Genomic DNA, 23690 nt, shown 5'->3' with positions numbered 1-23690 from the left:
GGAGAGAAACAGCCAGCAGGTGCCATGTGGAACAGCCCCGAAGATACGTCTAGCTGCCCCCTGGCACTGCATTAACGTGAACACCGTGCCAGGGACCCAACATTCCTGGGGCCTTCGATGGCTCATCAATTGTTTAACTGAGTGCCTGTCCCCACCCCTCCACCTTATGACAACCCCTTTGGGGCCCACAGGTCCTCTGAGAGAGCAGCCAACACAATTCCACCCCTAGCCCTGGGACTAAGAGCAATGCAGAGGGGAGCATGCTGGCACTGGACAAGCCCACAAAGGAAGTGAGTCTAACAAAATAAAAATCTGTTTCTCTAAAGACAAAGAACAGACATCCAACAACTTATTCGGGCCTTTGACGTGAGGTGCAAATGGCTGTGTTAGTGTCTCTCCTACGTGACTCCTCTACAAAGTGTCTTTCCTATCAGATTCCTTATGGCCCCTCCCTGGGGTACACTGGGACTGATCCTTGACGCTGATGGGGTCAGGTGACTGCTGTGTCCCCAAACAACTTGGGGACATTTTAGTCAAGTCGGTCCCAGGAACAGAGACTGACATTAATGTGGGGCATGGTTGACAGCTCAGCAAGGGTAAGGAAAAGCAGGCAACCAATGGAGGAAATTAAGTCACGTTGGATACAGCACAAAGTGGGAGGAAAGTGCTTTTAAAAAGCCTCAGGATTTTGTTTCTAATAGAGCTTGGAACTTGCCATACACCATGTTATAGAAAACTGGCATCCTCTTAAGCAAATCTGGCATGGGTCTGTGACTAAAAGGCCAGCTGTTCTGGTCAGAGCAGCCGGCTGGCCAGATGAGTAGGGATGAATGACAAGGTGACCCAGAGAACCAGTCTTAGTAGCCAGAGTGTCATGCAGAAGTGTGCCTCAGGGCAGGGACTGTGGTCTTCAGGGGTCGCTCAGGCAGTCTGATTGTCTCAACCCCTAATGAACTTTGAAAGTCAAGCTGCATTTTAACACACTTAGCCTGTTGCAAAGCCTCAAGACTGAGCTGCCTTACAGAGTCCAGCCAGGCCAGGGAGTGTGGGAGCAGACAGTTAATCAATGTCTGCAGGATTCCCCTGACATTCTGTGACAGTTTTTGGACACACCCACAAAAGGGAAGCACTGTAGACCCAGGTGGGGACAGTTTACAAAGCAGTTTCACACGTATCATCTCAGTCATGCAAGATGATCAGGGCACAAGTTTTTATCCACACTTGGAAGGTCAGAGAAGAGAAACAGAGGAGAGGAGACCCAAAAGTTGGGAGAAACTTGAGAAACACTCATGCACGGCTGTGGCACGCAGAATGGCACAGCCCCTCAGGGAAGCTCTGCAGTTTTGTGTTATAACATAAAGTTGTAGCAATTTTTCAATAATAAAACATAACTACCATAAGATCCAGCTACTGTAATTTCAGGCATTTATCCCAGAGAAATAAAAATTTACATTGACATAAAAACTTATACAGAAATGTCAAAGCAGCTTTATTCCTAATGGCCCAAAACTGGGAACAACCCAGATGCCCTTAAATGGATGCACGGTTAAGCAAACTGTGGTACATCTGTACTATGAACACTCAAAATAAAAACAATGACTTATTAATACATGTAACAACTTGAATGAATCTCCTGAGAATTGTGTTGAGTGAAAAAAGGCCTACCCCAAAAGGTTATATATTCCATGGTTCTATTTATACGACATTTTGAAATGACCCAAGTGTAGAAATGGGGAACAGATTAGTGGTTGCCAGGGTGAGGGTGGCTACAAATGGACGACATGAGGGATCCTGGTTGGGATGAAGTGTCCTGTGACTGCACAGATGTCAATATCCTGGCTGTCTTATTATAGTTTTGCAAGATGTTACTACTGGGGGAAAGTGAGTAAAGGATCTCTGTATGCTTTCTTACAATTACATGGTCATCTATAATCGTCTCACAATTAAAAGTTTAATCTAAAAGAAAGAGAGAGAAAGAAAGACTCAAGATTCAAGCACATGAAACATATAGTCCTTGCCTGGATTCTGATTTCAATAAACAACTGAGGAACGTGAATACCACATGGATATTAGAAAACCATAAGACAGTATTATTAATTTTGTTAAATGTAATAGACACTATGTTTGTAGAAAAAAGAATACTTATCTGTTAGCAATACTTATCAAAGTACTGAAGAATATGGCGGCGCCTGTGGCTCAAGGAGTAGGGTGCCAGTTCCATATGCCGGAGGTGGCAGGTTCATACCCAGCCCCAGCCAAAAACCACAAAAAAAAAAAAAAAAAAAAAAGAAAGTACTGAAGAATAAAACAATAATAGGGTATCTGGCATTTGCTTCAAAATAACTCAGAACGGAGGGAGAAGGTAGTGGATGGGGGTAGAGAGGAAATAAGGCAGGGCATGAGCTGGTAACAACTGAAGCTGGGTAACGAGTGCATGGTAGCTCATTTATGCTCTCCTCTCTACTTTTGTGAATATTTGAAATTTTCCACAATAAAAAGCAAAGTAGGGGGAGACCCAGAGAGTTTTGCCAGCCTTGCCACTGAAGAGAAAAAGACAGGACTTTGACCTGGGTCTCAGCCAGCCCATTCTGGAAGAGCCACCCAGGGAAGAGGCCGCAGTTGAGCTGCCTCTGGCAGGCTGTCAGGAGGCACATAGGTCTGAGTAGCAGTGGGGAAGCCAGGCCCGTGGGTCCGAGTTGTTGCTCTCTAACAGTGTCAACGGTGCTAAGCTCATACACAGTTGGTGATACCATGGATGGGGGCCACAGGCCTAGGAGACCCACCCTTCGTTAAAGATGTCACACATTAGACTGGGCAGGAGGGTTCCTGTCCTTCTTCAATAGAAGATTTAGAGATTCTCGGAAGATAGGCAACAGAAAATCAGTGCATCTAACCCATTCTCATGGGAAAATGGGACTGACTTCTGTTATATGCAGAAGTCTTCTGTTACACACAGATGATATACCCGCATCAGACACATACACTCTATGGAAAACAGGCAGCCCTTGCTCAAATACCACATCCTTCTCAAAGCCTTCCCCAAATTCCTTAGCTAAGGGTACACCCTCCTTTGTACTCCCGCAGCTCTGTGCTGAACCCCCTTGTATCAGTCACCTACTGCTACATAACAAGTTACCCGGAAGCTTAGCAGCTACACACAACAAACATTTATTATCTCACAGTTTCTGAGACCACTCAGGCCCAGCTCAGCTGAATGCCTCTGGTTCACATGCTATAATCACGGTGCTGGCCAGGGATGCCAAGGTTTAGTCGCACAGGTCCTCAAACTTTTTAAACAGGGGGCCAGTTCACTGTCCCTCAGACCATTGGAGGGCCAGACTATAGTTTAAAAAAATAACTATGAACAAATTCCTATGCACACTGCACATATCTTATTTTGAAGTAAAAAAACAAAATGGGAACAAATACAATCACACTGTCTCATGTGGCCTGCGGGCTATAGTTTGAGGACCCCTGATAGTGAATAAAGACCCAATTCCAAGCTGACTCAGGTGGCTGCTGTTGGCCAAAGACAGCAGTTCCTTACCACGAAGGCCTGTCCCCAGAGCAGCTCAGAACGTGGCAGCTGGATTCCTCCTGGGCAAGGACTCGGAGAGAGCTTAAGAGAGAAGGTACCAGGTGGCGCCTGTGGCTCAGTGAGTAGGGCGCCGGCCCCATATGCTGAGGGTGGCGGGTTCAAACCCAGCCCCGGCCAAACTGCAACAAAAAAATAGCCGGGCGTTGTGGCGGGTGCCTGTAGTCCCAGCTTCTCGGGAGGCTGAGGCAAGAGAATCGCGTAAGCCCAAGAGTTAGAGGTTGCTGTGAGCCGTGTGACGCCACGGCCCTCTACCCAAGGGCGGTACAGTGAGACTCTGTCTCTACAAAAAAAAAAAAAAGAGAGAAGGTACCCAAGATAGAAGTCACAGCCTTTTGTAACATAATCTCAGAAATGACAGGCCATCACTTTCGCCAATTCTACAAGGCTATGTAGACTGTGGAGGAAGCAAATGATTGACTCTAGCCCACACTCAAGAAAGGGATCCTGCCAGGGCATGAACCCAGCAGGCAGGGTCGCAGAGGCCTCCTCGGAGGCTGTCTCCATCCCCAGTGTGGCTGATGCTTGCATGCTGTCCATGGATTTCTTGTATCACAGGCACTTGCATATTTATGTAAATGTCTAATCCCCCACTATAAAATTAAGTGATTGTGGCAAAACGCATGTCAAATCCACGTCTTTCCCCTCCTTTCCTGAGCCCGCTCTGCACCTTCCGCGAGGGCTGAAGGACGCAGTGCCACATGATCCCATCAGCTAATTGAACCAATGACAACAAAAAACCCAGCAATTTCTAGCCTGTCGGCTGGCCGGACTGTTCTCTCCCAGGACCTGAAATGGGAAACACCCAGCCGTGATGCTTGTTGAGGAGAAGTGATAATAGACCAAAGGCCCACGCATGCTTCAGTTCTGTGGGAGCAAAACCCCACATTTTAAAAAAGCAGGTACAGAGAGGAAAAAATAGAAACAGATAGAAAGAAGCAACGATACCACAGGAGAGGAAGAAATCAGATCACCAAAACGAATAGGTCCACAGAGCTGCCGCAAGTTCCAGTTCAAGCCTCTCCCACAATCATCCTCTCATTGAGCTGACTCGCAGGAGTCTCACCTTCTCACAGGTGGATGGCGGTGAAAGGGGGAAGAAAAAGAAGGGCAGGGATGGGCAGAGAGCACCTCGAGTTCCCAGGAGGCTGTCGGGTGAGGGCCAGGACGCCAGTCGCAGGCTTGTTAGAGGTCAGCTAAAAATCAGCTCAAAATCAGAGGTTCAGTCCTGTCCTAGACACTGGGAATTCCCCAAACATCACAGGGCTATGATTAATGGCTATAATGGACAAAACGTATTATGTGATTCATGATACTTATTTTAAAAAAATCCGTATTGAGGGCAAACAACAGCACCTAACCCCAGGGCCCTGCACCCGGCAAGGAAAATGGACTCCTCAGAGGTAAGAAAAGGCCTTGGACAAAAGTTGGGCAGCCTCTGAGGAAGAGCAAGGGTTAGGTCACACCTCTAACTGCCAGCAGGGAACTTAACAGAAGACTTTGGAAAGTTAAAAGGCAGAATCCAATGAAGGAGATCAAAACAGGAGACATTACTGGTCAACCAATCTGGCAACTGTTTTCATTAGCTTAGAAAGCGATTCTGGCATTAAATTAGTAGAAAGCAGTCTCTACCATGTTACTATTTTTAGCATTTTATGACAAATCTAACTGTCCCTCTTCAAAACAAAATGGTTCAAAAACAATGCTTCAAATTTTCTCCATACAAGATGCCAGACAATAGTTCTCGCTGAAGTCATTGGACATATGTTTATAACCTTTGCTCAGTATTTATTCAGATGTTTTCACTCAAGCAAGTTCTTGAATATCTGTTTTTTCCTTTGCTTTCTTCACATGAGAACTCCCGCCCCTCAGTCCATGCTGAACCCGGCAGTGGAGAGCTCACCGTTGGCTCAGGGGAAAGCAGAGTCTGATCTGTTTCCTCAATGTTCAAGAAATGGTCTGTCCAGTAAATGCAGACTCCTGGTTGTGACTAACCCACAAGGAATATTCAGAGTCTATGGAATTTCTCAGAAGCTTCTAGATTTCACCCCCAGACAGTTCTATAATGGGCTTAAGAGAAAGGGCTGAGGCAGTTGACTCCAGCATATCAAAGTGACTTTCAAAATAAAGTCATTCAAGATAAGCTCCCCAAAAAACATATTCATCTAATTCACTTGACAGCCATTTATTGAATGCCTACTATGGTCCGGTATGGTTCCAGGCACTGGGAACACAGTGAACAGAACACACAAAACCTCGTGTCCTCATGCAGCTTATACCTCAGTGGGGTATAAAGTGCTCCATAAAGAAAGCAAAACATGTTCCCAGTCAGAGGATGATAGAACTGTGAACCAAAATAAAGCAGTTCGGGGCATGGGCTCTCCATGGGGAGGAGCATGGTCTTACCCAGGTGGTCAGGGAGGCTCCTCTGAGGAGTGAGGGGAGGGAGCCTGGGACACCACTGGGGAGAGAGGACAGGGGGAGGGAGCGGGAAGCTGGGGTAGCCACAGGGGGGTGCATAAGAGAGCAGCAGAAGGAGCTGATCGGGCTGCCCCACAGCCTGCAGAGAGGGCTTCAATCCCAGGGGGTCACACAGCAAACACCTGCAGGCATTGCAGGAAAGACCCTACACCAGAGCTGTGAGAACAGAACAGGCACTTACCAACCCAGGAGCACTGCCACTGAAAATCCCCCTGCAGATGACAAAATGACCACACAGGGCATCATCCACAGCCAGGGGGGCAGCCTGTTGGCGCCCCTGAACCTTATCCAACCCAGCAGTCTACAGGTGAGGACCTGATCCCTGGGGAGGGAAAGGTTTTGCCCATAGGTTCAAGGAAAGGTGGTGACAGAGCTGCACGTGGTGTGGCCTGTCAGGGCCCCATAGAACAGGCCTGCTTCCTATTTCCTAGGACAGCCTTTCAGAAGATAGGAGTCTTCCCTGTTGTTTAGGTCCAGTTTCCTCAAGGGTCAATGTCAAGATCCCTCGGCCATTCTACAGGTCATGCTTCTCTGAACTCAGCCACTGGCCAATGCTTCAAGGGTGATGCACCCACGGTGTGTCACGAAACACACTTCTGCCCCCCGGTGCCCTCCAGGATCCATGATCCATGGAAAGCCTTCCTAATCCTTCTGGATCCAAAGTAAACTCTAGGCATACCCAAAGCTGTCTCAAATCCACTAAGGAAGTACTCATAGTATAAATAACCAATAAGTGAATAATTGGAATGTCACACCCAACCACATGCTCTGCCAGCTGTACTGCAGAGGCAGGAAGGACAGACAGAGAATGGCGCTCTCTGAAAGTGAAGGCTATCCTGCCCCACTCCCACCCCAACAGGGTCTTACTTTAGGGCATTTCTTAAGGGAACTCTGGGGAACAACCATCTCTATTGTTCATGCTTAAATGCCCATGAGTTGGAGGTTGCTGTGAGCTGTGAAGCCACAGCACTCTACTAAGGGTGACATAGTAAGACTCTTGTCTCAAAACAAATAAAAATAAAGAAATGCTAGGTTGCACAAAGTTAAGCTTTTATTTACTACAATACTTATCAGAGCTTTTTTTTTTTCCTTTGAGACAGAGTCTCACTTTGTCCCCCTCAGTAGAGTGCCAAGGGAGTGCCATGGCATTATAGCTCACAGCAACCTCAAACTCTTGGGCATACGTGATTCTCTTGCCTCAGGCTCCCAAGTAGCTAGGACTACAGGTGCCCGCCACAATGCCTGGCTATTTTTTAGAGACAAGGTCTCACTCTTGCTCAGGCTGGTCTCGAACTCCTAAGCTCAGGCAATCCACCTGCCTCGGCCTCCCAGAATGCTGGGATTACAGGCGTGAACCACTGCCCCTAGCCTCTTATCAGAGCTTTTGATTTGCTGATATGCACTAGGCCTCCAGGTGGAAACAAACTAAAACACAGTCTCTTACCCAGCATTTCTCTGTGCCAGGCACTGGGACTCTTCACACGCTCTCTCACTCGGTCCTCAACACAATCCCGTAAGGTTTGCACAGTCATTACCCTTATTTTTCAAAGAATCTGCAGCTCAGAGAAGTTGGGTTGTTCACTTAAGATCTATGTTAGGAGTTAGGAGAAGTTTAGGCCATTCTGGATGTTATTTTGACCAGAGAAGTTAGAGATAGCCCAGTGAGCCCACTTCCCAAGGAGGTTTCTGAGACATTCATACACAGTAGGGGCCATGGCAGATGGGACATTTAAGCACCACTTTATTATCAGTGGGAGTGGGACGCAGAGTGTCTGGTAGACCACGTTAGAGAACGTCCACGTCTCAGCAGGACCAACCCTCCACCCTGGTGTGCATGAGGAATCGAGGAGAGAGAACAAAACAGCCCTTCCCCCAGCCCTGCAGAGGCCAGCCCTGCTTCATTTCACCTCTCCTGCCCAAACTCCAGAAAGAAGGAAAGCCACAGTCACCCATGTGACTCTCTACCCAGTGACCACGCCCACTAGTAAGCAGGGTCCTCAAATCAGATTCTGTTTTGCCCTTGTGCAGGGCAGGATTTAGGGTAGGGGGCCTCCCTCTCCCCTACATCAGACAGCCAGGACAGTAAGGAGCAGAGTGATGACTTATCCCAGCCTGCTGATCCCCCATGTCCACACCAAGCCTTCCATCTTTCCTCAGGTCACTTCACCCTGAAGCAAGTGGAGGCCATAGGACTAGCCCTGGTAACTAGCACATACCATCAGCACTGTTCCCAGTAAGGACTTCAGAGACTAGAAAACCACCAGGGGGCCCCTGGTGTCTATCTTCTGGTATTGGGGGAAGGGGTAGAGAAGAGGCCACCCTGGGGTTTCCAACCCTTGGCCACCACTCCCAGGTTGCAGAATGCACACACATCCCCTCCAGAACCCCTCCACTGGAAACATGGCTGCCTGGTGGTGGCTAATTAAACACTGATTATAGGATAGTTTCCTGATTGGGTTGCAAACTAAACAAAGTAATGAATTTCTATAAATATAGAAAAAAGCCTCCTCTGTTTTATGAAATGGATATGAAAGAACAGTAGAGAATACTAAAGAGCTCCCATGGTGGTGCAGAGAAGTACAAAAGCATAGAACAAAGAAATCAAAATAGTACGGCTTTTACCACATTTGTCGAATTTTACTTAAGGGAAAAGAAGACAGAAATTCAAAGGCTTTTACAAAAGGCCACACACTGACCTCAGTGTTTCAGGGCGTGTGTGAGTGTGTGAGTGTGAGTGAGTGAGTGTGAGTGCACAAGTGAGTGTGAGTGTGAGTGCGCGAGTGTGAGTGCATGAGTGTGAGTGAGTGTGAGTGTGCAAGTGAGTGTGATTGCATGTGAGTGTGTGAGTGTGAGTGCATGAGTGAGTGTGAGTGTGCAAGTGAGTGTGATTGCATGTGAGTGAGTGTGAGTGTGAGTGCGCGAGTGAGTGTTAGTGCATGAGTGTGAGTGAGTGTGAGTGTGCAAGTGAGTGTGATTGCATGTGAGTGCATGAGTGTGAGTGTGAGTGTGCAAGTGAGTGTGATTGCATGTGAGTGCGCGAGTGAGTGTGAGTGTGAGTGCGTGAGTGAGTGAGAGCTGCCAGCCTGGAACCTGCCCCAGCTGTGGGCCTGCCAGCCCTGCCCTCCATTTCACTCCCACAGCTTCAACAAGCCTTCCCATCTGGCACCTCTGACCCAAAGTTGACCCAAGAATGTCTTCGCAGGAGTCCATTTGTCTGCCTGTGGCCTCGGGACAGCAAGGCCCCTGTGACAGACACTGAAATGAGGATAAGCTGATGGCTCCCACGATGCCAGGTAGGGGCTGGGAGCAGGACTAGGTGAGCCAAGCCTGTCATCGGCCGGCTTTGCCACTCTTTCCACAATGACAAGCTTTACACTAAGCTTCAAAAAGTTACTCTGGGCAGAGGAGGCTCAGGCCCCAAATCCCACATCTTGAAGGACCCAAATAGATGTCCTCAGATAACATAAGAAGGCTAGGATGGGTGGCAGTAATAATCATATGCTATGACTATACAGATTTCAGGAACCCCACTTCTGAGAGCTATGGGGCAAGGTCAAGGAAAAAGCACTTTTAGCTGCATGACTCCATTTCTGGCTCACACACCCCTGAGACCAAGGCAGGTCAGAGATGGCAATTCTCATTTGTGGGGCAAGAGGTGATATGCTTTGCAGAGAACTGCCTTAAAATCTCTTTCCCAAAGGCAAAAGCAGGTGGTCTAAGAGTCTGCAAATAACCCTAGCCCCACACCCTTCGGTGCCATGCTTAGATGCATGATACATCATTATCACCAAAACAGCTCATGGCAATTACTGGGCACTCAAGATGTGCCAGGCGCAGTGCTAAGTGCTGTTACAGGCACCATCATTAATCCTCTGAAGGCAGTACATGCAGGGGGCCCAAAGGGACTTTCGAGATATCCTATACTGTCCCATCTTACAGATGAGGAGACTGAGATCCAGAGAGGCGTCAAGCTAACACATAGGCTGTCTGCCATGCCCCAGGCACTGTCCTAAGCCTATTACATATGTATGCACTAACTCATTTAATTTTCATAACAACCCCACCAGATGTGAAAGGCCATTATCCTCAATTTATAAATGAGAAAACCAAGGCATAGAGAAATCAAGTAACTTAACCCGAGTATCCCAGCTGATTGGTGACGGGGCTGCTGTGAGGCCAGGCACCCTGGCTCCTGAGCCCATACTTTTAATCGCTGCACCATAAGGCCTCATCTGAGTAACTTCCCAAGGTCAGGAGGCCAGTGAGTCATAGTGCTGCACTCTGCCCCCCGCTCTGTCCTACCAGAGCCCAAACTCCTGCTCTCTCTACTGTAGCCACTCTTCTCCCACCTGCCCAGCCCTGCCTACCTCAGCGCTGCCTGCAGACATGGGAGATCAAGGGACACTTGGCCTGTAATGCCCTGTGGAGCAAAACGAGGCCTGTCATTTGGAAGGGCAAACCAGTCCTTCAAAATCTCCTACAGCACACGCACACTGGCACTTGCAAGGGGAAGACGCTCCCAGCAGGATGCATGGGATAGACACCTTTGAGAAGTGACTACACACATTCTTCGGGCGTGGGCTGCACCACAGTGACCTCCTTCCAAAGCGTGCACCATGGAAAGCGGGGAAAGTAACTCTGTGATGGAGAAACCTGACAAAACACCACCTGAGCCAGGCGCGCAAGGTCTCCTCCAACAGTGACAAATCACATCCCCTTGATAGGATGTCATGAAAATGTCACTTTACCTCTGTGGTCTTCCACCCCCACCTCCCAATCTAACGATGAGAGAAACAGAAGAGAAACATCAGGCTGGGCACGGTGGCTCACACCTGTCATCCTAGCACTCTGGGAGGCCGACATGGTGGATCGCCTGAGCTCAAGAGTTTGAGACCAACCTGAGCCAGAGCAAGACCTCATCTCTCCTGCCCAGGCCTGGATTCCAGGCACATGAGCAGGACCCACAGAGTCTAGTAAGCAAAGAATGAGGGGAGGAAAGCAGAGTTTCTCTGCCCTTACCAGGGTTCAGACCTCACTTAAGCAAGGTTGCACCACAGTCTGAATCTGGCAGGTGACTTCCTTCCTTCCAACTCCCTCCCATCTCCCAGGACTCAGGTTTGTCAAGATAAGCCTGAGCTCATCTCCAAAAGACCTCAGGAGTGCACCAAAGTCCAAGGTACTTTATCTCTCCTCCTTTTCACCTCTCTCTCAATCTCCTTATTTGACCAACACTAGTACTCTTCTCATCTCCTTTCATTTTGTTCCCCTGGAGAATCTGTCTCGGTTCAGTATTCAGAGGAAAGTAACTGGATGGGGGGTAATTCACACTGAAGTGCAAAGGACTGATGGAGCAAGTAGTTTCATGGCAGAAATACCTGACCTGGTTGTATAAGAATCCACGGCCCCCTCAAGCAGAGCTATGGATAGAGAACTGTCTACTCTGCCACTTGCGTAACTTTTTTACTTCTTCTTGTTCTGAACCCATAGAGTAGTTAAAAACTTCAAGTTAATTCATAGCTGCCCCTGTGGCAGCCAATGCAAAGATCCCTACAGCCCCGGGGCCTTGAAGAAAGAGGGAGACTATATCAGCTGGGGCTACCTGTCAGGTTTCACAGGGCGCTCTACCTCATCTTCTGTGTGTGCACATGCTTGGAACACGGGAACATGTGTGTGCACATATGTACACACGCTCACCCTACTGTCTGCTTCTTGCGGCCACAGAGTCCACCTGGGGTCTCTCACAGCCTGCCCATGGTGCCCAGCCCCATAGACAACCAGTAAAGATGTGCAAGTGACTCCAATATCTCCCCCCACAATCTACTCCACTTCTTGGATACATCAAGCCCTCCCAAAGCACAAATCTGATCAGGTTCCTCCCCATCAAAAATGCCAACAAAGTGGGCGGCTCCTGTGGCTCAGTGAGTAGGGCGCCCGCCCCATATACCAAGGGTGGCGGGTTCAAAACCGGCCCCAGCCAAACTGCAAAAAAAAAATAGCCAGGCATTGTGGCGGGCGCCTGTAGTCCCAGCTACTTGGGAGAGTGAGGCAAAGACAATCGCCTAAGATCAGGAGTTGGAGGTTGCTGTGAGCTGTGTGACGACACGGCACTCTACCGAGGATGGCAAAGTGAAACTCTGTCTCTAAAAAAAAAAAAAATGCCAGCAAAGGCTGTATCTCCTGTGCTCCAGGCCGACACCTGTGCCTGGCAGCCAGGCCCCCACTACACATTCTCCCTTACTGCTTCCCCACGTGCCCTAACACGCTTGTCAAAATGGGCAGTGTGCTGCCACCCAGACACACACAAGTCTTCCCACCTGCCCGCCTCAGCTCATGGTCCTCTCTGCCTGGACCACTCTCTACCCCTATCTCCACATAATGAAACTTTATCCACCCTGCTAAGCCCACCTCAAGTGTCACCTCCTCCACGAAGCCTTCCTTCTTCCTGCCAAATGCCCATGACTTGTCCTCTTCTAAAAGCCTCATCATTGTGTGGCTCTTCCTGGCATTCGCCCTAATTACTGGACCACACCGCAGGCCCACCCAACATGAGCCCAGAAACATCTCTGAGACACCAACAGTGGCCAGTGCCATGTCATGCAAGCAGCAACCCTTGGCAATGGCTATCTATTGACAAAGGGTTTACCATAGGACAGGAGAGCCTTCCAAGGCGGGTGTGGGACCACTGCAAAGTTCCTGGGGGCCTCTGGCCAGCCTAAAGCACTGTTGACCTTCCCTGCCACAGCCACAGACCACAACAGTCCTGGAGGAGTTGCCCTCCACTCCCTCCAGCTCCAGCATTGCAAAAAATGTTTTCTTTTCCATTGCTTAAATGCTTCCAATGGTGACAAGCCAAACACCACAGACAGGAGGAGATAAAAGTCCAGTGAGTGTCAGTGAGAGGCAGAGAGCAGCTGCGTGTGTGTGTGTGGAGGGACTGGGGCAGGAAAGTGTGAGCACAGGACTGGCCAGCCTGCTGCATGCGACCCCTTGAACAAACAATGGAAAGAAAAACAAGCTCTGACCAAAATCAGAGCCATTGTGTCCTGCCTGGCAGGACCCCTTCATTCTTCCAGAAGCCCTCAGTCTACAACCATGGTTCCGGGCAGCGATGCTCAAGGGGGACAGTCAGGGTGAAATGCACAGGTTTGACAACCCCAACCCTGTTCCAGCCAAGGTCCCCCATGCAGGGCAACAGGACAAGTGAGGCGGCCAAGCTCTGTGAGCTGCAAGGGGCTGCAAGGGTACAGGAGGCTGGGTGCCACAGACATCAGAATGGGCATGGCCCCCAGATCAGGGCCCTGAACTCCCAACTTGGAGGAGTGCCTTGCTTCCCAGCCGCTCACTTTTCTCTCCTGTCGGTAGGGACAGAAACTCAAAGAGCTCGAGTAGCAGCCTGAGGTCTGTGCAAGAGGTCAGACACCAACAGGCTTGGAAGACCATGGAGAATCTTACTTGTGCAAGCCAACAATACTGGCTGGGCAGGGACAGGTGACACACCGTGGCTTCATGAGGATCACCTCTGGCCTGGTAGCGCCAGCCTTGGGAACCATGATAAGGAAAGACTCTTAAATAAAGAAAAGAATCATGCGCGTGAAAAGCATCCAGCTAGCTGAGAGCAGGAAAATGTGAAAGTAAACGAAGATTTGTCTACTCAATGGACTCATCTGAAAATTTTTCAAAAACTACACATATAATTACTCAAAATGGTGATGTGTGAGCCAAGCGTTCTGGCGGGCGCCTGTAGTCCCAGCTACTCGGGAAGCTAAGGCAAGAGAATAGCCTAAGGCCAAGAGCTGGAGGTTGCTGTGAGCTGTGATGACAAAGTGAGACTCTGTCTCTAAAAAAAAAAAAAAAAAAAGTGGTGATGTGTGACATTAATTGAAAAAAAATCAGATTCACTTCATTTTTTCATTTTTTGAGCTGAAATGAAGGTTTAATTTCACATCTTGATATAGAAAAGACTCAATGATTTGAATTTATAACTCCTACTTTTTGACTGAATTTTTAAAAAGCTACATTTTGAGAATATATTAGAAGATAAAGAATTAACAGCGATGATGTTCATATGGTAGCAAAGAGATAACTTTTTTCCTACTTTAATGTCCTTCCCTACTCCTCTTTTAAGAGTAACTTTTACTTTTAAAATAAAAAAGGAGTAAACATTTTTAAAGTAGTTCAGGGACAGAAGGGTGACACTTATGCTACAGAAGCAGGAGAGGGAGGAGAGGTTACATTTCTGGGCCAAACACCAGACAGGCCATCATGAGACATAACTCAGAGGAGCCCAGCCTGTCCGACCCAGCCTTCCTGCATGACACCAAGGGCTCAGACTCCATTCTCACTTTCCTGGACTGCTGTGAAAGCAGTGAAATAACTGAAGTAGCCAAGGCACAGCACTTACTCTAGGACAAAATCATCCACCACAGCTCGAAGCAACAGTAATTTCTAGAATTAAAAAAAAAAAAAGAACACAAAAAAGGCAGCAACAAATAATCATGACAGACTCAAGACAGCACTAATGACAACTGGAAACAGAGTGTCCTTCTGGAAGTTGCCCAGCAGGAACCTGCGACACTGCCAAGGGCCGCCCGGCAGCCAGACTTCCTGGCAGAACACGCCCCAGACGCCACGATACGCAAGGACTGCTCGTTTTATTTTATGACCATAACATTTTTGTAACTCCTAATAACTCTTTTCTTAGGAAGCAGATCCTAGGCATATATAAAAATAAATCTCCGGAAGCACATTATTGTTCGCCTGAAGAACCCAAGAAACAACTGGGTGTTTGGGGCTGCCCCAGGCTCATCTCTGACAAACTCCTTCCCCACCTCCTGACACAGGCCCCTCAGGGGCTGGGGGCTGTGCCTAGAGGAACATCAGTGACCTAACCCTCTACAGACACCGCCCCAAATACACCAAGCTATGGGCAGAGGCAGGGCTACCTCAGAGCAGCAGAGCACCTTCCTGGAGTAATCTCAGCATTGGAGAGCTGCAGGGGGGTGGCCGGGCAGCCTGGCTCTTGTCATCTGTCCTGCACAATTCATTGCCTGGCTCTCCCACAGCTGTGAGGCAGACTGTCTCCTCTTCCCTGAGGAGCTGTATCTCACTTCCCTCTGGGGACCCCTCATCATAATCCGACCGGAGATTTAGCACACGTCAGGCAAGGACCTACTAGCTGACAGAGAGAGAGGTGAGGGAGGTCAGGCATCCCTCCCCCGATTTCCTGTGTCACTTGGCAGTTCTTCAGCCATGGCATTACATTCAAGGCCAATCACATATGCTGGGCCATTGGACTGGGCTGGCCCCAAAGGCCCATCTTGTTGAGCCATTTTAAACTTGTTTACCCGTAAAACCCTTTGATCAAACAGATTCTATGCTACAGCCTGACATATAGGCAGTCCCTGAGTTACTAACATCTGATTTATATACAACTCGCACTTAAGACTGGAGGCTACCACAGGGTATTAGGTAATGCACCTGTTCCAACTTACATATAAATTCAATTTAAGACAAACCCATAGAACCTATCTTGTTTGTAATCTGGGGACTCCCTATATATAGCAGATCAAGATAGATGGTCAGGAGTGACGTGGGGGCAGTGGAAAGAGGTAGGATAATTCCATCTGCCCTGGGCTCTTCAGAATGCAAAGCGTAACAGCTCTCTGGTGCAGCCCTTTGTTTTACAGGGGGAGAAACTGAGGCGGAGAGAGACCAAGTGGCTCAGCCAAAGGTGTGCAAGTGGTTAGTGGCAGAGCTGGGACCAACACCTATATCTGTCTTCCCCCTAACATCTAGAACAGAGCTAGCACTCCTCCAGTCTGAGCTGCCCATGGCTCCTGCACAGGGCCTGTCCACAGAGGTCACACATGGGGCCCCTGACAGCCCAGATGTGACTGCTGTTTAGAAAAGTAGCCCTCCATGCCAGACAGACCTAGGTTCAAACCCCGGCTCTGCCACGTAGGTGGCTTTGTCACCCTGGCAGGTGCCACAGCTCCTCAGTCAGCTCTACCTGTAACAGGATGTGGAGGAAGGCTCGGTGAGCCAACAGGGCTGCTCCTGGTTCACTACAAAGGATCTGGAACTCAAGCCTTTCTGCCTGTGCCCTGTGGTGGGCTCATCTCTCTCCTTTAAGCTCCTAATTGGTGGAGTCCCTGAGCCCTTGGCTTCAACAAGGAGAACACTCAGAGGCCTCCATTGTGCTAGAAACTGTCTGCAGAGACAAAGAGCTACCAGAACGGATGGGCTGCTCTTCTCTGAAGATGCCCCAGCTTCACCTTCACCTTGTCTGCGGTAGGACAACCTGCCAACAGGAAGAAAGATTCAACTTTCAATTCCTGAGCTCCTGGTTCACCAGGACCTTTCTCCTTCACTTTTTGTCTGCTGGGCCAGAACGGCAGACCTCTCTACCAAATGGCCTGGCCGTGCCCTGGGCTATCGGGTCCTGCCTGGTCTGGAAACTGCTAGAAAGTCAACCTGCCGCAGTGCAGACAACTGATACCCCAAGGCCCTGAACACCTCTTCCCACCCCTAAGAAGCTCAGATCACAGTTCACTGGGGCCAGAAACTGGGCAACATCCAGGGCTCCCAACCAATCAAAGGTCACTCACTGGGTGAAGCCCCCAGAAAGCAGACACATGCCACAGTTGCACCTCTCCTCCCCTGGAGGGAGAGAAGCCCAGAAAATCCTTTTAATTGTGCAGCAGAGTTTCATAGAAAGTCCTGCTGGGTCATAATTTGCATCTTTGACATCTAGTTTTGATACTTTAAAATTGGGTAAGTACAGCTTCAAACTAGAAAGAATAGGACCACAAATTTTCATGGAGAATCATCTAGTACAACCTGCCATTTTTCAAATGAGCAAACTAAGTTGGGGGTGGAGGATGGAAGCCACAGTGAGGAGCGCCCTGCACTGCTCACACCAAATGGGCCCCAGGAGCTGTGCAACCCAGTGTAGGAACCTCTGGCCGGCTAGGTTGGCTGGCTCCCTCATAGTCTTTTGGGTCTCGCGGGACTCCTGTCTCTGACAGAGGGCCCCAGCAGTGTTCCAGAGCCAGAGAAACGGATGAAAAGCTAACCCCAGGGGCTACTGCTCCCGGAAGGCCAGGTTACCTTTGGGCATGATCTGATGCATGGCAATGGAGAGGAAGAAAATGGAGTCGCTGTAGTAGGTCCCTGAGCCGGCACTGAAGTGCTTCTGCATGGCCTCCACCACGGGGAACAGCTTGTCCGTCAGCACGGCGACATCGTGGAAGATGACCTGCAACAAGCACGGAAAGCCACAGGACTCAGCAAACTGGCTGTCGCCCCAACCTCAACGCCACACACACACCTAGGCCCAGGAGCAGAAGCAGAGCGCACCTCTCCAGGGCCCAAGAGCCGGGATGAGGGTACGGGCGGCATTGGAGAGTTAGGAAAACGGTGGGGAGCCAGGGTCCAGGCTGCGCAGAGGCTGGCTGTGGGAGAAGGGCGGCAAGCAGGCACGTGGGGGGTGGTTGTGCGCAGCAGAGAGGAGAGGGAGAGGGGACAGGGAGCACACGCAGTCTCCAGCGTGCTTTCTGCTTTTGAACTTCAAGTCGGGCCATGATGAAGGGAGAAACCATGTTAACACATCTGGTCCGGGAATTTAGGGTCTTCAGCACGTCTAATGCCAGCAGCCACCACATGTGTTCCACAGACCAGTCAGATGCCCCGGCTTCACCTCCCTCATTATAGAGGGGGAACAAGGAGGGGAGCTGGGACCCAGAAAACCCTCAGTGCCGTGGGAAACTCACCCAGCCTCCCGCTCAGTCAGCACTTCTTCACTGTCCCAGACATTTGGGAGGAGCTGAGCAGTGAGAAGAAATAACCAGGTACTGTTTTCCTCAAAGCTCGCAGGAGTCCAGAGGTGCCCCCAACTGCTGCTCAGATGTCTGCAGGTTTGAAACACTCACCACACACACGCTGATCCCGGGACCCCAGGGAGGCAGATATCACCGCCACAGCCTCCAAAGCACAAAGGAGAAAGCAGATGCTCCGGGAGGCCGCAAGTGCCCAGAGCCGCACAGCTAACAAGGGCAGTCAGAACGCGGCCCTGGTCCCGATCCCAAGGCCCACATCTTTCCACCACAGTGGTATCCTTGGTCCTCAGCAGTGATCAACAAAGGAAGGAGACATTACCTCGGCCAACAATTAGAGTAGACGAGGGTACTAATGGGCCCCGAGTGAGTTTTCCTGGCCAGATCAAGGACATGATTCCAGAAGACAGCAAGTGTAGCCCCAGCCCCAGGCGCTCTGCTCACATGTGCTTCACCTGCCGCCACAGCACCCCAGTCACCCCTCTGCATGTGAGGCCCCCACCTCAGGAGCCTGGGTGCTCCTCCTTCTCTTCCTCCCAGAGCGCCCCTAAACACTCTGCTAGTAAGGCCCCGACCTCCGGGCCCCCACCATCTACCCTGGTCACTGCAGGATAGGACAAGCCTGCCAGGCTGCCACCTGGGGCTCAGCCACTGCCACACCTGCTCTGAAGAACCTACCTGGGCCCAGGTCAGTGGCAAATGGTGAAGCTGCAAGAACTCCCTGACCGGCCTGTGGCCCTGTCAGTCACCCTGCCTGAAGGGGACAGGAAGTTCTCAATGGGTGGCTCTGCTCTACCACTTACCCCTGTGCTCACCTCCACCCTCCCACCCTGTCTGTCACCTGGGCTGCGATGATGGGGAAGCACCTGTCTGCTTTCTCTGCTTTTGATTCTGTTTTAACGGACATTTCCCTTAATTCTCATATTTCTTATATACATACCTCTTATCTGCCTTATTTCTCTTATATTTCTCTTTAACTTTAACCTGTATTTATTTCTCTTAGCTCACACAAGCCTTTGCTTTTTCCTTAGTGCTCCTTAATTTCTAAAACTCTATTAAACTTGAAAAAAACATTTATATGGCTTCGGTCTTCATCATTCCCTATAAGGATACAACTCTTCAAATCTTTTCTCTTTATAAAAGCCTTTAAAAAACTTCTTGACATTTCTCTTCTAATGTATTGTTTTCCTTTATCCTTTTTCTGGTTGCTTTTTTTTTCTTTCCCTTTTTTCTTTTTTGTGGCCTCTCAGCCTCAGATGGAGAATCCAGACCAGTTCCTGCTATTTCCCAACACAAGTCCCAAACTAATTCTCTCACTCCCCACCTGGGACCCCACTGGTCCCTCTAGCCCCTGCCCCAGGACTGCCCTGACAGGTTTCCCCACCTCCTGCCTCACCCCCTTCCAGAGAACCTCTGATGTACCCCCAGAGCAATGTTTTCAACCTTTTTTATCTCCCACCACACTTGAACTTATAGTTGAACTTCTGCAGCACACTTGTGTTGATCGAAAAACAAGAGTAAAAAATATACATATGCTTACTGGGCTTTGAACTTCTTTTGAAAATAATTTAATAATGATCCTTCAAAATTTTTGCAGCACACCTAAAATCCTCTCACAGCACATCAGTGTGCCATAGCACAGCAGTTGAAAATCATTGCGCTAGAGTCATTTTCCAAATACATAATTCACATCTCTTCTTGGCTTCACAACCTTCGATGGCCCCTCCGTGCCCTCAGCTACAGTCCAGTCCAAATTCCCCAGAAAGGTTTAAGAGCCCTGCAATCATGGCTCTGGCTACCTCTCCTGCCCTCCCCTCCTCCTGGGCAGAACTGAGCCTGGCTGCACCCCTCTGGCCAGCCCCACCTGTACGTCCTTGTATATCTGCCTTGCACTTGCTCTTCTACCATGTGCAACTCCCTCTCCCAGCCCCCATCTTCCTGGTGAGCACCCATCCAGTCTTCCAACCCTCCCCTCCAGCCCGCCCATGGCCTCCCACAATTCAGACCCCACACCACATGGGGCTCCGTTTACCCACTCTTCAGGGCTCTTTCCTACATCTGCTGGACGGGGCACTCCTGGAGGCTGTGACCACTGCCAGGCCATATATCCAGTTCCTGACCACAAGACAGGCCATCAATATAGCCTTGCTAAACTAAGTTAACTGCACCTTTGGCAAACCCCTAAACCACTCTGAGACTCAGTTTCTTCAGGAATGGCAACACCCACCTCTCGTAGTATCTGTTAGGGTGATCTGGGACAGGCACCCAGTCGGGACTTGCCACACTGAACTTATTCTTTCTTCAGTGTGAGCATCTGTCTCCTCTGCTGGCCCCGTGCCCTGAATCCCCTCTCCTCACAGATCAATCTTTACTCATTAGCCAGCCTCTCCCTCTGAGCCTTATTACACCTGCAAACCATCATCATTGGAAGCTGGCAAGAGGATTCTTAAAGAAGCTGAAGCCACTATATTCATTAATAAGAGAAGGAATGAATGGATCGGTGCGCGTGCGCGCGCGCGCACACACACACACACGCAGAGCAGGAGCTTACTCCCCTACTGGTCCCATCTCAGCCCAGAGCTGCACAGGAGGCAACGCCATCCTATCAGCATTAACAGATTTATGAGGACAAACTGTACTCAGTACACTGTTCCACTCGCTGTACTGCGAAGCCCACTCCAGCAAATATTTCAAGTAATAAATCAAATTAAAGACAAATTAATGTTTCATGGAATACACTCTATGCAGCAAGAACCAAACAACAGGCATTGTAAGTGTGAACCAAAACACTCAGCCCTCCCAAAGCCTAAAACAGGCTTGCAAACTGTGACCTCCCCAAGGACGGGGGCAGAGTCTGGGCGTACCTCAGAGCCCCAGGAGCTCCAGAGCCCCTAGACCAGGCTCAGGCACAAGGCAAGAGTAAACAGATGAAAAGAGAGGGAGGCAGGAGGGAAAGGCCACCCCTTGCTCCTGCCCTCAAGTCCCCCACCTCAGGGGCTACGGAAAGAACTTACCATCTGACCTAGAAAGCCAGCAGTATAAGGTAACTCCCATATTGAAGGCAATCGGCCAATGAGATGACTTATGCCAACTTGAAAATACGGTTTTTAGGGATGTAGACAAAAAAATCAAATCACTGTATGTAAGTTTTATTAATTTATTTATAATGCATATTTAAAATAAAAATCTAACTACAAAATTCTATTTTTCCCACATCCAGCTTAAAAAATAATTCCCTTCAAACTGTTCATGAGCATCAACAGCAAGGCCTTTATCACCCTAGAGTCAAGTCACCCAGAGCACATCATCCTCACTGGCTCTTTGAGGTGTGTGGGGTACAGCTCCCTGTGAATTTATATAAGATCCTCGTATTGGAAATGTTATTGCAACCCACAAGAACCCATGTTCACATCATTAAGGCAGTTGTTTTCTTCATCAGCCTATAATCATATATTTACAGCCACTTACTAATTTTCTTTTTATTAATGATCTTTATTCTTTTTCTTTTTGAGATGGAGTCTTTGTCGCCCCCAGTAGAGCCATGGCATCATAGCTCACAGCAACCTTAAACTCTTGGGCTCAAGTGATTCTTTTGCCTCAGCCTCTTGAGTATCTAGGACTACAGGCACCCACTACAATGCCCGGCTATTATTAGAGATGGACTCTTGCTCTAGCGCAGGCTGGTCTTGAACCCATGAGCTCGGGCCATCAGCCCACCTCAGCCTCCCAGAGTGATGAGATTATAGGCATGAGCCACCACGCCTGGCCTTTATTAATGATCTTTAAAGGCTTGTTTACAATATCCCACACTTATAATTAGGAGGTCAGAATAATGACCCTCCCTCCCCCAGAATGATTAAGTCTGTGTTAAATTTCTTTGCCTCCTTTTACTTTTAATTCTGTCAAGTGACTTCTAGAAGCATCAAAATCCAGTCATGATTGAGAGTTTTTCTAGGCTAAGGTGTCCTTAAGTAGAACTGTGTTGTTCAAAATGAAGCATGTAAGTGTGAGAGCAAGGTGGAATCCAAGAGACTTTGGAAAGACTCAACTCTTTTGAGAAGGACAGTTTGGGGAGGAGGGGCAGCGAGATGGAAGCATGCCTCATATTCTGCCACACACAGTACATGTGACACATCCAACAGGTGGCCACAGCAACCAGTCATAGCAAAGCCGGGGTCCAGGCAGGAGCAGGCCTGAGTAGCCCAGACGTCACCCCTCTGAGCAATCACCAGGGATGTAAAGCCACAGAGAGCCCTTAGTGCAACCTGGTAAAAAAAAAAAAAAAAACTTTTTCATTATTATTAAATCATGGCTGTGTACATTAATGCAATCATGGGGCACCATACACTGGTTTTATAGACCATTTGACATATTTTCATCACACTGGTTAACATACCCTTCCTGGCACTTTCTTAGTTATTGTGTTAAGACATTTATATTCTACATTTACTAAGTTTCACATGTACCCTTGTAAGATGCACTGCAGGTGTAATTCCACCAATCACCCTCCCTTCACCCATCCTCACCCCTCCCTCCTCTCTCCCTTCCCCCTATTCTTAGATTATAACTGGGTTATAGCTTTCATATGAAAGCCATAAATTGGTTTCATAGTAGGGCTGAGTACATTGGATACTTTTTCTTCCATTCTTCAGACACTTTACTAAGAAGAATATGTTCCAGCTCCATTCATGTAAACTGAAAGAGGTAAAGTCTCCATCTTTCTTTAAGGCTGCGTAATATTCCATGGTGTACATATACCACAATTTATTAATCCATTCGTGGATTGATGGGCACTTGGGCTTTTTTCCATGACTTAGCAATTATGCATTGGGCTGCAATAAACATTCTGGTACAAATATCTTTGTTATAATGTGATTTTTGGCCTTCTGGGTATATACCTAGTAGAGGAATTATAGGATTGAATGGCAGGTCTATTTTTAGATCTCTACGTGTTCTCCAAACATCTTTCCAAAAGGAATGTATTAATTTGCATTCCCACCAGCAGTGTAGAAGTGTTCCCTTTTCTCCACATCCACGCCAACATCTCTGGTCTTAGGATTTTGTGATATAGGCTATTCTTACTGGAGTTAGGTGATATCTCAAAGTAGTTTTAATTTGCATTTCTCTGATGATTAAGAATGATGAGCATTTTTTCATATGTCTGTAGGCTGTGAGCCTGTCTTCTTCAGAGAAGTTTCTCTTCAAGTCCCTTGCCCAGCCTGTGATGTGATCACTTGTTCTTTTCTTGCTTATACGTTTGAGTTCTCTATGGATTCTGGTTATTAAACCTTTGTCGGAGACATAACCTGCAAATATCTTCTCCCATTCTGAGAGCTGTTTTCTTGCTTTACTTACTGTGTTCTTGGCTGTGCAAAAGCATTTTAGTTTGATCAGGTCCCAGTAGTGTATTTTTGAAGCTGCTTCAATTGCCTGGGGGGGTCCTCCTCATAAAATACTCGCCCAGACTGATTTCTTCAAGGGTTTTCCCTGTACTCTCTTCTAGTATTTTTACAGTTTCATGTCTTAAGTTTAAATCTTTAATCCAGTGAGAGTCGATCTTAGTTAATGGTGAAAGGTGTGGGTCCAGTTTCAGTCTTCTGCAGGTTGCCAGCCAGTTCACCCAGCACCATTTGTTAAATAGGGAATCTTTTCCCCACTGAATGTTTTTAATTGGCTTGTCAAAGATCAAATAACGGTAAGTAGCTGGATTCATCTCTTGGTTTCTATTCTATTCCAGACATCTACCTCTCTGTTATTGTGCCAATACCATGCTGTTTTGA

General features: G+C 48.5%; 1 protein-coding gene across 3 annotated transcripts in view; it reads right to left on the bottom strand.

Moving 5' to 3' along the window:
• The window catches only part of XXYLT1 (xyloside xylosyltransferase 1), a 204124-nt gene that overhangs the window by 143841 nt on the left and 36593 nt on the right, over positions 1 to 23690 (bottom strand). For 2 of the 3 annotated variants that reach the window (XM_053564546.1, XM_053564547.1), the window contains exon 2: positions 17186 to 17333. In XM_053564546.1, coding sequence (XP_053420521.1) covers positions 17186 to 17333 — 148 coding nt within the window. Of the gene's footprint in view, positions 1 to 17185; positions 17334 to 17847; positions 18096 to 23690 lie in introns of those variants that run through there. The other variant, XM_053564548.1, reaches the window with a different exon arrangement.

This window comes from Nycticebus coucang, chromosome 16 (assembly GCF_027406575.1).
Source record: "Nycticebus coucang isolate mNycCou1 chromosome 16, mNycCou1.pri, whole genome shotgun sequence".
Lineage (NCBI taxonomy): Eukaryota > Metazoa > Chordata > Mammalia > Primates > Lorisidae > Nycticebus > Nycticebus coucang.
The sequence above is the reverse complement of the archived record's forward strand: the minus strand, read 5'-3'. Positions and strand labels throughout refer to the sequence as shown.